Source organism: Sciurus carolinensis, chromosome 3 (genome assembly GCF_902686445.1).
Source record: "Sciurus carolinensis chromosome 3, mSciCar1.2, whole genome shotgun sequence".
Taxonomy (NCBI): domain Eukaryota; kingdom Metazoa; phylum Chordata; class Mammalia; order Rodentia; family Sciuridae; genus Sciurus; species Sciurus carolinensis.
Window position 1 is genome coordinate 124,196,748 of NC_062215.1, and position 17,163 is coordinate 124,213,910.

A 17,163-nucleotide genomic window follows, 5' to 3' on the forward strand; every position below is an offset into this window, starting at 1 on the left:
ACTGGCAATGACAGTTTAAACGGAAAGAATACTAAGAAGTCCTATTTGTTTATTTCACCACTATTCTTCAACAGAACAAAGCTGACCTTTCTCAGGATATAGTGGTATAAATAAATGTAAATATATACTGGAGGCAATGGCTCAGAAACAGCAAATTATAATGGAGGAGTACTGATCTCCACTAAAGGTCTGCTCTAGGTAAAGCAAACCTTCAGGCAGTTGACAAAGAATCAGTGGTCACTTATAAGGTGTGTAATTATAAACTTTGCACAGAAAATACCTATGTCCAGTTCTGGAAGGTGAGGGGAGAAAATTACCAGTACAATCACAAGCACTACAGAGATAAAAGAAATATAGCTGCACATAAAAGTCACTTTCAACTCTTTGTAAGCTAAAAGAAACCAGATGTTAATTCAATTCTATAAAAAGTTCTCTATGTTTATACATATTTTCAGTAATGAAATTATTAGTACTCAATCAGGGCCCAAGAAGTTTTCCTCCCCATTTATGATTATAAAGACGAAAATACAATCTTAATTTCATATGCCCAAATCTGGAGAATATGAACTCACGGCAATAATATAATATCACTTCTGTGCTTATTCATGATACTCATGTATTAAAAATGTATTATTACAAAATCTTCATCCTGCTCAGTTCCTAAGGTGAACTGTGGTTTCTGGTACTTGGTGCATCCTCCGCATTCTCATTATTATTATTATTTTTTGGGGGCAGGACCGGGGCTTGAACCCAGTGGCTCTCCCACAGAGCTACATCCCCAGCACTTTAATTTTCAGACAGGATCTCACTCAGTTGCCTCAAACTTGCCTTGGGCTCCAAAGTTGCTGGGATTACAGGCCCATGCCATCATGCCAGCTATTAGTGCATATTAATTGTACAAAATAATGTGATTTATGGTGATGAGCTCAAAAGTGTATATATAATGTACTTTGATCATACAGTCCCTTCCTCTATTCTTCCTCTCCTCCCCTATTTTCCATAACCTCTAGGTGATCTGATCTTCTTGTAAGGTATTAGTTCTTACCAGAACTACCCCAGATTCTGCCTCTAGCCAGAATTGTATTTATAACTGCCTAGTGAATTTTCTGACTTGGATGCCTTTAAAAATAAATACATAGGTAAGTAAGTAAGTAAATAAATATTATTATTATTTTCATTCTGATTTTGTATTATTTAATGTTTAGGGTGACCATCAGGTGACTGAAGGGTTTCCCAGGATATAGCATAGGACCTTCAGCGTTAAAACTGGGTAGGATAGTGCTAAAATTGAGACCTTATGACTAATGCATCCTTGTCACCTTTACCTCTAAGACAATACCATATTCCCTAATTTCTACTAAATCTTAGTTCTCCTTCACAAATGTTTTGAAAGACTTACAGATCACCACCATTAATAATTGCAAGGTGCTACATTTGAGTGTGAAATCTGAAAATTTCTCCAAGATATATTCCTTTAATCTCTATCACTCCCTTCACTATTAACCAAAAGAAACTAGATATATTTCAAAGGTTTGAAATCTGAAAAGAGAAATCACTTTAAAATTTCTACAAATGCCTCTAATTTAATTACCTAAAAAACTAGACAGGAACAAAGGTAGGGATATTTCCAAATAATAAAAATATCTTTATTTTACTTGCATTCTCATAACCTACTATAAAAATATTCACAAAAATTTATTCATCTTGATTTTTAGTCACTTAATCATAGATAAACTCACATGTCTATGCACTTGAAAATATCTTTATAAATCAACTGTTAAAATGAATAATTGCTTTACATTTGTTGAGTTTACATTGCCTAGAAGAGTTAAAACTGTTAGAATTGGCCAATAAATTACCAAAGATTAAAAAGTGAATATAATTTTGAATTAGAGAAGAGAGTTAATTTCCTTCTAATTTTATAGAATCATTTGTATATTTCCATTTAAACTACCAAAATTCAAGGGAACTTTCCTGTTTAAGAAAATCATGTATGCATATTGCTGAACTCAGAAGCTTCTACAGGAAATTATCTTGTTAAGTCAGATGGGAACCATAATGGCCTCATCCCTACAGCAATCATTGTTAATATAAATCCCAAACATACTTCTATATGGTTCCAATTTACTCTACAATGTGTTTCACTGGCCTGTGTCAAAATGACTAGATATCAAATAACTCAGATTTATATTCCTGAAACTGACAAAAATCAGTGTTCTAAGTATATATGGCAATTGAGAGTTGCTAAACCTACTGAATCTTTTAAATTAAAAAATATTGCCCATTCTGATGAAACTGCTTACAATGACTACAAGTAAAAATGGTAGCCATTAAGTTTTATTGTGAGCACCTGAGGAACTGTTTGCATCCCATACAAAACATTACGTTCTTTTGAATTACTGACACTGGCAAATTAAAATGAAGTGGATACATATGGCTGAAACAATCTTCACATTTACAAATATCCAGAAATATCACTAAATCATAAAAATGAAAGCTGTGGGTTATATATTATGAATGTTGCCTAATGCATTTCCAACTCTGTTATTCGTTACAAATTTGTGTGCAATGGACAAAATTGGTCATTTATTCAAGAGGAACAGCTGGTTCCAACACTGTGCATCTTATCTAAAAAAGGACATTACAGAAAGGAAAAAGCACAATTAACCTCTAAAATGCTGAAAACAGAAAAAAACTCATTTTTTGGGAAAACCTTTAGGAGTGAACTTACAATCAGATAATTTAAATACTGTTCTAAAATCTTGTTTTGTAACTAACAAGATGTCTCCATATAAAGGTTCACAAAACAAAAACACCGCACAATGCTGACATTATCTAAGAAAGAATAATAGTGTCTAATACTGTAAATGGATATTATATATTAAGTGAAGATGGTTGATAAAAAACTAAATCTCATCATTACTGAATGGGGGGACTAGAAAGGAAGCAGTTTGATCCCATCAATTTACGAAAAAGTATTATCCTGTGAAGATAAATAAAATATTATTAGTATTTGACAATATGTTTAAAATCTTCAGCTAACACATTTGTTGATCTATAGTAATGCTTAAAAAAAAGCTAAAATAGGAAATTCCAAAACTCTAGATTCTAAAAAGTATACCCCCCACTCCATTATATAATAACCTTGCAGAAATTCTGATATTTAATCTTAAAGAACTGCAATCTCTACTTTTAAAATAGTAGCTCTGCTCACTCTGGCAGTATTTCACTGATGTAGCCTAAGGCTGTAGGTAATGGAACATTACTCACTATGATAGCCAGATTTCTTCTGCATGGCGGTTACAGGGCAATCTTTATGAGCCAGAAGAAGCTGTTTCAGCTGTGCCACTTCATTTCTCAGCAGGGTGACTTCACTCTGGAGAAGAAACAACTTATGTACCTTACCAATAGTAGACTAAACACATTTTTTACTGTTCAAAATGAGTGGTTTAAGATGCAAACTGGACATCATTGGCAGAACATTAAGGCATAAAGAAAATATGCTGCTTAAATGTCTAATCGGCAAACGTCATTTTTGCTATTTTAGCGTTTATACAAAAATGGCAACTTGTATAAAAACTTAAGACAAATAAGACAACAACACAACTAGGTAGCATATTTCAAAGTTTTTACATTATCATTTGCCTTGGGACTCCTTATATATTATAGGTTACCTATTGAAGGTATTTTTATTTACATATATTATGTGCTCTTTTAATTATCTGAAAAATTGGGAGTTAATGAATTTTCACTGATTCCATTCACTTGAAAATGAAAAATTTATCCTGGAAATTCTATTAAGCTAGTTTCTAGTTTCTCACATAAAGGTTCCATAGGGTAACTACAATAACTAAAGAATCATGGATATCTAAAATTTATTACAAGGTTCTACGTTGGGCACCAGAACCAATGAATGTAGATGTAATATTTAAATGGCTTAGTGCCTTTTACCCAGGCAATTTGTAAAATTGAATTTAAAACTGACAAGTCAATAGTGATTTGTCCTAATGCTTACTACTAAGAACTTCAGTCTTTGTATAGAATGCATTAATCTGTAAGTTTTACATAAAAGTTCCAAATTGAGTTGAGTCCAACTAAACCATTTATCACCAAGTATTAAAAACATAAACTAGTGATCATTACCAATACTCAAGAATTAGAAATAGTATGAATTTAATAAATTGCTAACATTAAAAAAAATATATTGCCGGGTGTGGTGGTGCATACCTTGTAATCACCGTGACCTGGGAAGCTGATACAGGAGGATCCTAAATTCAAGGGCAGACTCCTTGCAACTTAGCAAGACCTTGTCTCAAAATATAAAATATAAAGGGCTCGGGATGTGGCTCAGTGGTAGAGCACCCCTGGGTTTAAAACTTAATTTATTAACATCTCTAACTCATTTGAACTTAACATTAACTTTAACCATTTAGGTTTTACCCCAAAGTAAATGACAATATACAGTGAACAAGAGTAAATAGAAGCTCAGGCAGGTCTTTTTACATCCTGTCTCTTAACCAGAAAGCTCAATGTAAAATAATTTAGATTAGGGTCATTAGGCCTGCCTAAGTGGTCAATGCAGAAACATAAAAATCAAAATAACAAAAGTTAAGCAATCTAGAGGCAAGTCTGTTTAATTAAATAGTTCCTTACATTCCAATAACAATGAACTGTAATACTGTACTAAAAAGCATAGAACAAAATTGAGGCTCATAATAACTCTAAACATTAATATAAAAGTCAAATTATATTTAAAATATAATTTAAAAATGGTGAACAGTGATCAAAGTACAAAAGGTAAAATTTAAAAGTTTTGTTTTAGAAAAGATAAGCTGTTATTCAGAAAGCTCATTTCCATGGAATATTACAACCACTGGTGTCAATACCACTAATTACAGCTCATTAGCAATAGCACTACTGATGAGAAACCATGTTACAAATAATTCAATAGTCTACCTCACCCTGCCTTGTCAGCTTGATCTGACACTGTTGCCTACAAGTTTCTCATTAATTTCTGTAATATGAAATGGATATTTATTTTTAGCTAAAAAATATATGCTGTGACCATATTGAGTCCTGATTCTCACTGTTCTTCTAAAATACTATGTCCTTTAACCATACCAACATACTAGTAATGTCCTCAAGTCTCTCTTATCCTTGCTGCCTTCTTATTAGTCTGAGTCATATGAAATAACCACTATCTAATTGTCATGCCTTAAAAAAACCAGTAATCTTAAGTGAATAATATGCATTTTCTCTATATGGAAAGTCTTTCCTTTCTTCTTTCCCTTGCTAATTATTTCACACATCTTTAAGAGTCAACTGAATACAATACAAATTTGCAAAGGAAAAGGAGTCAAGTTTCCCTTTCTGGGTTCCCACAGCCATATAAACCTGCATATTAAGATTAATAGGTATCTTAACACAGTACTTATCACTCTGGATTGTAATTTTTGGTATATGTGTCTGTTACCTCTACCAGATTGGAAATTTCTTGAAGGCAGATTATATATCTCTATGTAACCTCAGAGGACAGTGTATGGTCTGACATGGGTTGAGTAGCTATAGTTATACTTTAGTGAGGACTATAGTAATTCCAGGTAATAAAAAATACCAAGGAAGGTGAAATAAAAAGCTCAAATAATAAGAAATTAGTCTGAAGTCCTAATTTAATTATTTATAACAACAATGTCACCAACATAGTTATGCTGCTAATTTTCAAGTTACAAAATGAAAATTGGCATGTCTTACAATATCACCTCGATTATAAAATTTTAAAAATCACAACTGTTTCTCAAATATTCCATATAAACACACATCATAAATTTACTGTGAAACAAAATGCTATATGTAATAAAATAGCTGAAAGCAGTTTTGAGTTCATTAATATAAAACAGTTGATTTAAGTAATTCTATGAGGATTAAAAATTAAAACAATATTCCTATGCTCTCAAGTAAAATATTCAAATTCTTTTTAATTAGGCAGGTTTGAAACTGATGAATGAGACATCAATTTCTATATTTTAGACAGTTGGTGGTAGTATGGCTGTTGATCTAATTAGATTAGTATTAATAAACAAATGTGAAGATGCCAACAATGAATATTAAGGACTGAAGTGCTAAGGCACTTGATACTTATGATTTGTATTTGTCTCACTGAATTTTCACTGGAGTTAAATTTGGAGCAAAACAGGAAAGACCAACAGAAGGAGAAATTAAAAACTCTGCATACATATATCTAAAGATACAAAAGAATGTTCTAAGTTTATTCGCCCAAACTTCAAACAACCAATTGTTTCTCCTGCACTTTTTACATGACAGAAAGCAAATTTTCCTAATGATGATCCTGAAACTCAAAAGTGATTTTTGGGTGAGAGGTCACAAATTAGACATAGTTTGTATTATTATCATACCCCAGTGATTAATTTCTTTAAAAGCTGATATAAGCACTATTCTGAAAACAGCAAATTGGACAGTTACTAGTAAGGAAATGGGACTAAGAGATGGATTCAAAAGTAAACACAACTGAAGAGCCCGTTAGGCACAAGAATGGCTCATGCTTTGATGGGAGTAGATTTAGTTGATCATTTGCTAGTGGTCAAGACCAAGTAAAGTAGAAATTGAAAATATGAGTATTATGCAGGTAAAGGTTATATAATAAATTAGGCAGAAGAGGCTAAAATCAAGTAATTTCTAAGTCATTTATGATATACTAAAACTCAACAAACTAATCCAAGCATTCAAGAACTGTAGTCTCATATACATAAGGAAATATTTTATTTTTAAGAATATAGATTTGACTATATTAATATTTGGATAAAGTGGTTATATAAATCGTTAATTTTAATTTTGAAAATTTTCTATAAAGAAAGATCAGAATACAGGTAGGGGGGCTGTTATATAACAAATACAACATTAAGGCTTCTATACAGAGATCTTAGAAAGTAAAAAACAAAAACAAAAACAAAAAAAAAAGGGAAGAGGATACATACACACCCAATTTGCTTAAGCCAAAATAAATCTGAGGGGATGTTAAGATACAAACAGATTTAGTATTAAATGAAAAAAGAAATATTTACATATCTACCATCTACTCTGTGGATTATTTTAGAATACACTTTAATTGAATTCAGCTTCCAAAAAGCCCTTCTGGTTATACTCTCTACTATCTGTGAGTTAGTACTTGCAGAAGATTCCTGGATCATTTTGAAGATGAAATAAGGGAGATAAAAGCATTTTCAAAATGTAAAAGTCTCACTCAAATGTGAGCAGCTATTATTTTGTCAAAGTAAAACAGATTTAGGAAGAAAGAGGAAATGCTGAAAAAAAATATTATTCTGATCTAAAATTCAGAGTCAATTATTTTGACATCCTCTATACAACTGCTTCATTCTAAGAATGTGGCTATTCAACATTTAATTACATACTAGTGAACAAATAATATTTTTCAACATTGTCTATCTGAAGCAGGTAAGCCTGATGAATCATGATAGGATAGTCAACTGATTAATCAATCAAAACTTTATTGATATCTAATTATGTTTTAATGGTCTGTTACTCCATAAATTTATGATATTTGACTTTTTAGTTTAGCCACTACCCCCAAACTTGAAGAAGTAATATTGGATAGTAATATTCTCACTGCTATAAATGATTTTATTATATTCAGTTTTCACAAAAGTTATTATTAAGTACCAAGATGCTCATCATACAGGTCCAAAGGTTATACTGTATGTAAAACCTTATACCTGATAAGAAATTAATTCTTTAATGTGTATCTATAATAATAATAGGAAAAATAATATGGTTTTCATTAGAGTTATAAAATATTTTGGAAATAACTTAAAAAAATGAGTGGGAATGACCACTGTCCTATTCTCACATTTAATTAGTTGTTTTATGTCTGTCTCTGCTAGATCACAAATTCTGTAAATGCAAAGACAATTATCTTTTACTTTTATATCCGGTGTCTAATAACATGCTATGTACATAATAGATACATAATGACACAATGAATAATAACTTGCATTTACATGATATAGTTACAACACACTTTTATACTTTGTCTCATTTGATCTTCACAATAGTAATTATTCTATTTATATATTCCACACAAACGGCATTATACAATGTGCAATGTTCTGTTCTGGTTTCATTTAGTAAAATGTTTCAAAATGTTTTATTCCCTTTATGGCTGAATATTATTTCACTGGAGGTATGTATATACCATAATTTGTTTAATTCTCCCTGAAAGTCATGTGGGTTTTTTCCCACCAAGATTCCTTTTGCCCCAAAAATATATTATGTACAACCATAGAAACGAAAAGTTGTATCCCATTTGTGTACAATGAATTAAAATGCAGTCTGTAAAAATTTAAAAAATTAAAAAAAAAATAACAATATAAAATAAAATAAATATATTATGGATATTTCTCCAGGTTAATACATAGAACTCGACCTCAGTTTTCAATCATTTTTTGAGCAATATTTTAAAGTAAGTCCCTGAAAACACATTTCAAAAACTAACATAATGCTATAACATCATTCAATTTTTAATGGTTAAGGGATGATTTTACTTGTTCTGTTTGTAATTTGAGGTAATAACTGAAATCATTTTCAACTGCAGAGTTTACTTTAGTGAATTCCTGAATCTGATGTCCATTTAAAAAGTCAGATGCATCAAAAATGTTGTGTCAACTAACTTCTACATAGAAGTTTTTTTTTTGCCTTTATTTATCCAATTTTATTTATTATTTTATTTATTATTATTGCCTTTATTTATCCAATTTTATTTATCCAATTTTGCCTTTATTTATCCAATTGAGAAATTTCTACCTAAATCAGGAAATATAAAAAGGCACCTTTTGACAACCAAATGAGAAGTTAAATCCATTTGTGTATGATGTGCAAAATGCATTCTACTGTCATGTATAATTAATTAGAACAAATAAAAAATATATATATTTTAAAAGGTACCTTTTATTACAATAATAATGACATTTTTTATCATATGGTAGAAAAAACAAGATAAATGAAGTAAAGATTATATTTACTTTGAATACTGAATCTTACAAGGTTTTCTGAAATAATTAAGCATTGCTATTAGTAATGATCAGTGCTGCTGCATAATTACAGAGAACAATATTTCATTCAAAGCTGTTAATGCTTCTATAAGTTGGGTCAAAGCAGAAAACTGGCCCTAATTAAAGTCCTTGTAAATGACACCATACATTTATATACCACTTAATAATTTTCAAGCACTTTTCATTCTTAGAGCAAGGCACAACAGACCAAGTTACAAAGGAAAACATTGATAAGTATGTTTCATTACTTAAAATTTTCTTTACGGAGAACACTTGCATTCATTTTAATTTGACTTATGTAATGACAGAGAAACAGGACAAGTACTTTTATTTCTATTCTATAGGTCAGACAATGAAGGTTGGAAGAGATTGGTTTTATGTTATACATTTATAAAACATTCAAGTCATTCAGAAGGTTTTGTTAGTTAAGATCAAAAACAAAAAGACATAATTTAAGTCACTTTATTAATGTAATAAGAGTATTTGAAATTTTAAATAACAGTAGTTATTATTCTAACAGGTTTGGTAAAGTAAAACTATTTGTAGTATATACATAAATTAACGCTAATAATCTGTTTCATTTTATTTAAAAGGTAAAAAAACTAAGATTTTTTTTCCTAAAAAAATTGTGTATGGCTACAGATATATCTCAGTGGTATAGTGCCTGCCTAGCATGCATGAGGTCCTAAGTAGTCCTCAGCATTGCTATAAAACAAACAGTGAAACTAGTTCTTTAATAAAATTTTATTTATCAGATGGTAATAAAAATATTTCTTAATAAGCACTAGTTTATACTAGTTATACTTCCCCATACAGGAATTCTGTGTAGTACAGTAAGTCATTAAAATTAAATGGTTAAAAATAGGTTTGTAAGGCAATTTATCTGTTCTAAAGCTACAATGTCCTTACTCAGCACAACAAAGATACACAAACAATGTCTGCCTCACATATTAAAATTTTTAAATTATGAAATTTAATTTGGTTGAACATTATGTTTGATGTTAAAAACTTTTTCCTAAGTATTTAGAGAGACAATTACATGTGCAATATCTTTACAGATAGATTTAAGAAAGGAGCAGGGGTCTCTCTTATCATTAAGACTATATAGAAAGATTCACTTTAGATTGGCCTATATTAATAACAAGTATAATTCATAAACATCAATTTCTAGTTGATGTTCATTACCTGGAGGTTAAAAAGATTTTACTGGAGAATATTCACAATGTTAAGAATGACTGAGTAAAGGGTCTTAAAATTGTTATGAACTCATGAGGTTCTAAGAAATGTATTTGAGGCACACTGGTAGGATAGTATGAAATGACATACTGCCATTGGTCATACTGTAGCTGTTCTGTGAATAATTAGAGTCCTTTAGTTTCCGAAAATGTCAATCTGGCACCTTTCATGAGTACTATATTCACTTAAAACAAAAACAAAAAATAAAATAAAACTTGTAATTCAAAGAATTAAAAAATTTAAAAGTACAAACTGCTGCTGAAGCAACTCAGTTATGATATAATCGAGATAAACAAGGAAAGTGAAATAAGTGATATTTTTAAATGTTAGAATTCTTTGACCTTTGTTTTACAACTTTATGAAAGTTTAAGCTAGATAGTTAAGAGAGTTGTATTTTAAGTTTCTCAATGTGTCAGTGTTGAAAATTTTATATATTTTATATTATATATTTATAATTTTATATTATTTTATATTGAGTGCTTCATCTCAGCACTCAAATAGGTCTACAAAACTATCATTTACTACAGAATCCACCTATACCCAATGTTATGTCCTAAAATATCCTGATGGTCAACTAGAAAGAAACGGGGAAAAGCTATGTTAACAATTATTAAAGATAAATAATAAAACAAAATACACATTTATGCATCATACCTGCAGCTGACCATTTAATGAACTCAAGTCTTCTGCTTTTTTTTCTAAGGACTGAACCCAGACTTTCCTTTTTTGTCGGCATCTTGAAGCTGCTGCTCTATTTCGCTCCAAAAACTTCCTCCTTTTCTCATCAGGATCTTCATTAGCAGCTCTTCTTCGACGACCACTTGTATTTTGAGTCTGTGGAGTTGTGTGAGCTGGAGAGGCCTACAGAGTACACAGAGATGAAAACTTGATATTTATGTCTAGTGAGTGAATTGACATAGGCAGTAAAGGGTGTCAAAGGGTCAGCATTACTAACTTTATTTTCTAAGTCTTGATGAATACGTTAGTATTTTGGTACAACATAACAATCACCCTGTGGTTTAACTGCCCCCTTGAAGTAAATGAATCATGCTATAATGAAATTCTTACTAATGCAATGTCACAGTGATAACTTCTTTAAAGAATGTATAATATTTTCATTTGATTAGACATAAGTTGAAAATATACTAATGATCATATGTAGATCTTGTATTTTTCCAAAGGTATATTAAATTTACTTTCTTATAATATTCAATCCTTTGAAAACTACTGATTATGAGTTACTAAGTTCAAAAACTTAACTTTCTAATTAAATTCATGTTAGGAAACCATGTTTTCAAAGCTATTTTTGAAATAAAATATACCATATATTAAATCTGTCAATTTTCTTTATTGGTTTTACCAAAATTAAGGAATTGAGATAGGTATATACTTTGGGGTGGTTAGCTTTGAAATTCAGGGTCAGTCTTTTTCTAAGTGTCAGGTTCTTATAATTATTAGTGCTCATTTTCTTGGCAGGTAGATTTCCATAGGAACACTGATTTTCATTTTTAATTGATCCCTTTTCCTCCTGATGAATCAGCTTGAACTCTGATATAAATCTTCAGTCACTAATCATACTGTGTAGTACATAGGACTAGAGAAAAACAGAAACCTCCAGTCATCTTATGAGCCCCCATATCCATGCCACAAAAATAGCAGAATATGGGAGACTAGAAATGAACTGCTAGAAATTGGTGAAGAAAGAGCACTTAATGGTTATAGGTAAAGAATTCAAAGGAGAAGGCTGAAAACAATCTTTTGCCTATAATTATATTTTAAAGTAGTATGAATAAATATAATCTGTATACCTCTAATCAATGCAATAAGCAAAAATTTTTACATATGTGTTCAAGATAAGTTCTGCAGGTAAATTGCCAAACTATTCCTAATTCTACAAACTCCAAAAAATAGTAAGTTATCATTTGATTCCTTTGTTCAAATAACTAGCAGTAAAAATTAAGAGGGTTATTAGGACTGGGGATGTAGGTGAATAACAAAAATAAATTTAAAAATAAGAGGGTTATTTCATTTCTAAAGTATTTTAATTGTAATAAAGATCAAGCATTAAATTAAATTGCTCCTTTTACCTACATATTGCAAAGTAATCTTTTAGAAACATATTTCTATGGTTGGTTTAAAGAACTGCAGCCTTGAAATATTTTTCTTCATCCTCTATCATCTTTTTTATTGAGAACAACAGGTTTTTTCCTTTTGTTCAATTGTCTGAATAGAAAGAACACTTTTTTGATTTGTTTTTAATTGATTTAACTCATCACAGCAAAGATTAATCACAAGTACTTGTAGAACAGCAGAAATTATTTCAATTCCATTCATATACTTTTATGTCTAACAAAGATTTGAGGCTGCTTAAGCATATACTACTCCATCTCTTCCCAATTCCACTGATTTGTTCATTCTATTTCATTCAGAAAATGAATTACAGGAACTATTCTGGAGTCTAGTGATATGGCAGTGAACAAATAGATAAAGTCCTTCATTCACTGGAATTCTCTTCAGTACAATAAAATCTAAAGTTATAAATCAAGGAAAAAATAGTACACAAAAATAAAGACTTAATACAAATAAAACATATTGTTTTCTTTCTTTTTCTCTTTTTTGTTCCCCAGTACCGGGGATTGAACCCAGAGGCACTTAACCATTTAACCCTTTTTATATCTTATTTAGAGACAGGGTCTCGCTGAGTTGCTTAGGGCCTCACTAAGTTGCTGAGGCTGGCTTTGAACTTGTGATCCTCCTGCCTCAGCCTCCCAAGCCGCTGGGATTACAGGCATGCGCCACTGCACCAGGCTTATTCATTTTCTTAAAAAAATTTTTTTTAACTTGTTGACGGACCTTTACTTTTTATTTATTTATATATGGTACTGAGAATAGAACCCAGTGCCTCACACATGCTAGGCAAGCACTTTACCACTGAGCTACAACCCCAGCCTCATTTTTTTTCTTTTGTGCAGTGCTGGGGATCGAATCCAGGGCCCTATGCTTGCAAGGAAAGAACTCTACCGCCTGAGCTATCTCCACAGCCCTCCATTTTTTTTTTCTTAAAAAAAAAAAAAAAAAAAAAAAAAATACCCTTTTAAGATTGTGAAAATCATACTTAGCTTGTAGGCCATACAAAAGCAGTCATGGACTGCAACTGGCCCATGAACCAGTTTGCTAACCCCTGGATTATATTACAACATATATAATCATTCCCTTACGTTTCTCTCTCAGCCCTAAGTAAACTTGTTTAGTATATGATAACTACAACTACATTCCATTTATCTTAAGTTTTGTAAAGATAAAATATAGCTAAGCAAATACCTAAGTTTAGATGACAATCTAAAACTTGCTAACCTGTTTCTTTGATTGGAATTTTAATGTCAATGCTAACATTGGATGTAGCTTAGTGGGAGAGTGCTTGCCTAGCATGTGTGAGGCCCTGGGTTGGAGTCTCCATACTGCCAAAAGTGTGTGGGGGGATGCTTATTGTAGACACAGAGAAATATCAATCATGATAGTCAGTTATACTAGAGATAAGTGAAAAGGGGTCCTTCGTATAAACTGCTGCCATATGGCATATTTATTCTTTTGGTGATGTTTTACAAATTGTAGTTCAAGAACAATTTGATTTGTCATGTGATTTATACATGTGTGTATGAATCTATACATTTCTCTAAAAGACCTCTCATTATCTAAAAGTAAAGTAAGAATACTTACATGAATAAATAAAAAGAAGTAATGATCAAATACTACACGCAGAAATAAGAATTGCTAAAGGAAAAAAATGTCTGCTTCCATATCTGGAACATTAGTTAACAGCCCTACACACTTCAGTGGTTAGAGACCACAGCAATACTATAATATGCTAGGCAGTATAATTATGAACAATGACATATAGGAAAAAGGAAAATCAAAGACAATTTTGAACAAGAGATCCAGAAAGATTCTTCTGTTGTTGTTGTGGGGATTGAATGCAGGGGTGCTTTATCACTGGGTTACATCCACAGCCCTTGTTATTTTTTATTTTGAGACAGGATTTCACTAAGTTGCTGAGGCTGGCCTTGACCTTGCAATCTTCCTGACTCAGCCTCCCAAGTACTGGGATTACAGGTATGTACCACTGTGTCCAGCTAGAAATATTCTTTAGAGATCTTAGTTCTGCTACCTGAAACGTTTCCAAAGAATACACATTCCTCAACATCAAATAAGTTGTTAATGTATAATGTTTACAGAACATAGACTATGTAATAATAATACTCAAGAGCAGTTTAATATCAAACCTATTTGTATATATCACAGCAATGAAAATATATTGATAACTATTGTTTTTAAGACAAGTTCATAGTTTTGTGACAATAATTAAAGGAATCTCGCCATTCTCCTCAACATAAGGTTCCAATGTGTTTTTAGTTATAAGACAAATTTTCCAGAGGGAAGACACAACTCTAAAATTCCTCAATCAAGAAAGAGGGGAGGGGCTGGGGAGATAGCTCAGTCGGTAGAGTGCTTGCCTTGCAAGCACAAGGCCCTGGGTTCGATCCCCAGCACCCAAAAAAAAAAAAAAAGAAAGAAAGAAAAAAAAAAGAAAGAGGGGATGAAATAAGTTTCCCGAAAGTTCAATTCAGTTTCATTGTTATAATTGTTATAGAATCAGAAAGAAAAAAAAATGTTTTTTTGAACATTATTTCTTTTAAAAACTGGGTACAATGGTGTACATCTGTAATCTCAGCTATTTGGAAGGCTGAGGGAGGAGGATTGCAAGTTCAAGGCCACCCTGGGCAACTTAAAATAAAAAATGAAAAGGGTTGGGCATACAGTTCAGCAGTAGAATGCCTCTGGATTCAGTCCCTTGTGCCAAAAAACAAAAACAAAAATCCTATTGTGTCATGTTAGGTCAATAAATATAAACGCCCACAGAATTATTTACAGTGTGTCCTGAATAGTAACAACTTATCTATTATTTTTATTTATTTAATTTTGTAAAAATACTTACATACTGACCTACCTTTAAGACTTGATATAGTTCTGAAATAACGACATGACAAAAAACCACTTTTTTGTTTTTTCAAAATCTATTTAAAAAGTCAAATAAGTTACACTATATTTGTCTTTTTACAGGTAACCAAAATGGTGAATGATAAAAACAACACATACCGGAGTTTCCGTAGTGGACGTGGCTGGCTGTTGTAATGACTGTGGGCGAGATTCTTCTGACTGAGTCCTAACCAATCCACTACCATGACCTTTGCCAGTGTCACCATTAGTAACTGGAGGATGTTGTTGGGTCAAAGCAGCTTTTAATCTCTGAAATGTAAATACCATTTTAAAAACGAAGTTTCCTGCCTTATCCACAAATCTAATTCTTAACATTCCCATTAGTTAACTGAAAATACAATATTTATTAAGGAACACATTTGGCTTTGAAATTAGTTTTCATTATATTTCACTGATTATTAGAAATATCAATATGACAAACAATAGTACATTTGGAAAACTTCTCTTTGTCTCATTCTGAAGAGTTAAAAAAAAGTTAGCTGAAAATAACTAGCTGTGATCAATTAAAATATGCATCATGTTAATTATGATATATACTTTTATTCATTCTCTTCTCCCTCATTCTTGTACCTCCTCCCCACTTCCTGACTCTGCCTAGATTCTAAGACCTAATTCTCTTCTTAACCAGATTTGGTCTCCTTTAAAATCTGTTTACAGGTTTAGTACTAGGACAATGAAGAGATACTGCATTTTTTAGACCACCAGGCTGCATGCCAGACCAAACATCCTTCTAGAACTCACAGCTGGCTTTACTTTCTGTAGATCATTTTCTGTCCCTAGCAGGCAGGTTTATTTCTTCCACTACATTATATTTTCTGCCAGCAAAATAAATTGGACCTAACTGACTTCCAGAACATAAAGGGTCTGGTATTAGAATAAAGCCTACATTTTATGGCTGCACCTCTTCATGAAGATACAATTTGAATGAAATTTATCTATCAGCAAAAGTATGTCATGTCATCCCCCAATTAGATAGTAAGCTATTCAAGAGCAGAGATTATCTTGATTTTTCAGTGAAAATCAGTACACGTGCTCTTTAAGGTAGTTTTATGATTTGTAAGTATGCAACAATTAACACAAGATAATCATAGCATCTCAGCAATAAAAGGGACATCAAGAACCTGAGAAACCTGGGACTACTACTATTGCTAATATTGCTTTTAAAAACTGAGACATAGTTCTTGAGCCCCAAATAAATTTATTACAAATATATATGAGTCAAAGACATATACATTTTCTTAAGATTCATACTCCGGTGCACATCTGAACAGAAGGTAGGGAGTTACCAAAAACAAGCAAACAAAAACACACAAACCTGGTGTGAGAACTATGTCATAATCTATCCAGTGTTCCCAAAACCACCTACAAGTAAATAATTATCTGGGGTGTTAATTTTTTTTGAGGGGGGGGGGTACTGGGGATTGAACTCAGGGGCACTGAACCACTGAGCCACACCAGTCCTATTTTGTATTTTATTTAGAGACAGGGTCTCAGTTGCTTAGTGCCTTGCTTTTGCTGAGGCTGATTTTGAACTCATGATCCTCCTACCTCAGTCTCCTGGGATTATAGGCATATGCCCCTGCATCCAGCGTTGAACAAATTAATCTTTAAGTCTTAGTTTCCTCTCTGTAAAACTGGGAATAATAACTCTCTTGGGTGCTGGGGTTGTGGCTTGGTGGTAGAGCACCTGCCTAACGTGTGAGGCACTGGGTTCTATTCTCAGCACTACATATAAATAAATGAATAAAACAAAGATCTATCAATATCTAAAATTTTTTTTTAAAAACTC

The 17,163-nt window shown here is 31.8% G+C and overlaps 1 protein-coding gene across 1 annotated transcript in view; it reads right to left on the reverse strand.

Moving 5' to 3' along the window:
* Positions 1-17,163, reverse strand: part of Atf2 (activating transcription factor 2) — a 93,715-nt gene that overhangs the window by 7,134 nt on the left and 69,418 nt on the right. Inside the window, 3 exon segments of the mRNA XM_047544600.1 lie at positions 3,271-3,376; positions 10,974-11,180; positions 15,474-15,623. Coding sequence (XP_047400556.1) covers positions 3,271-3,376; positions 10,974-11,180; positions 15,474-15,623 — 463 coding nt within the window.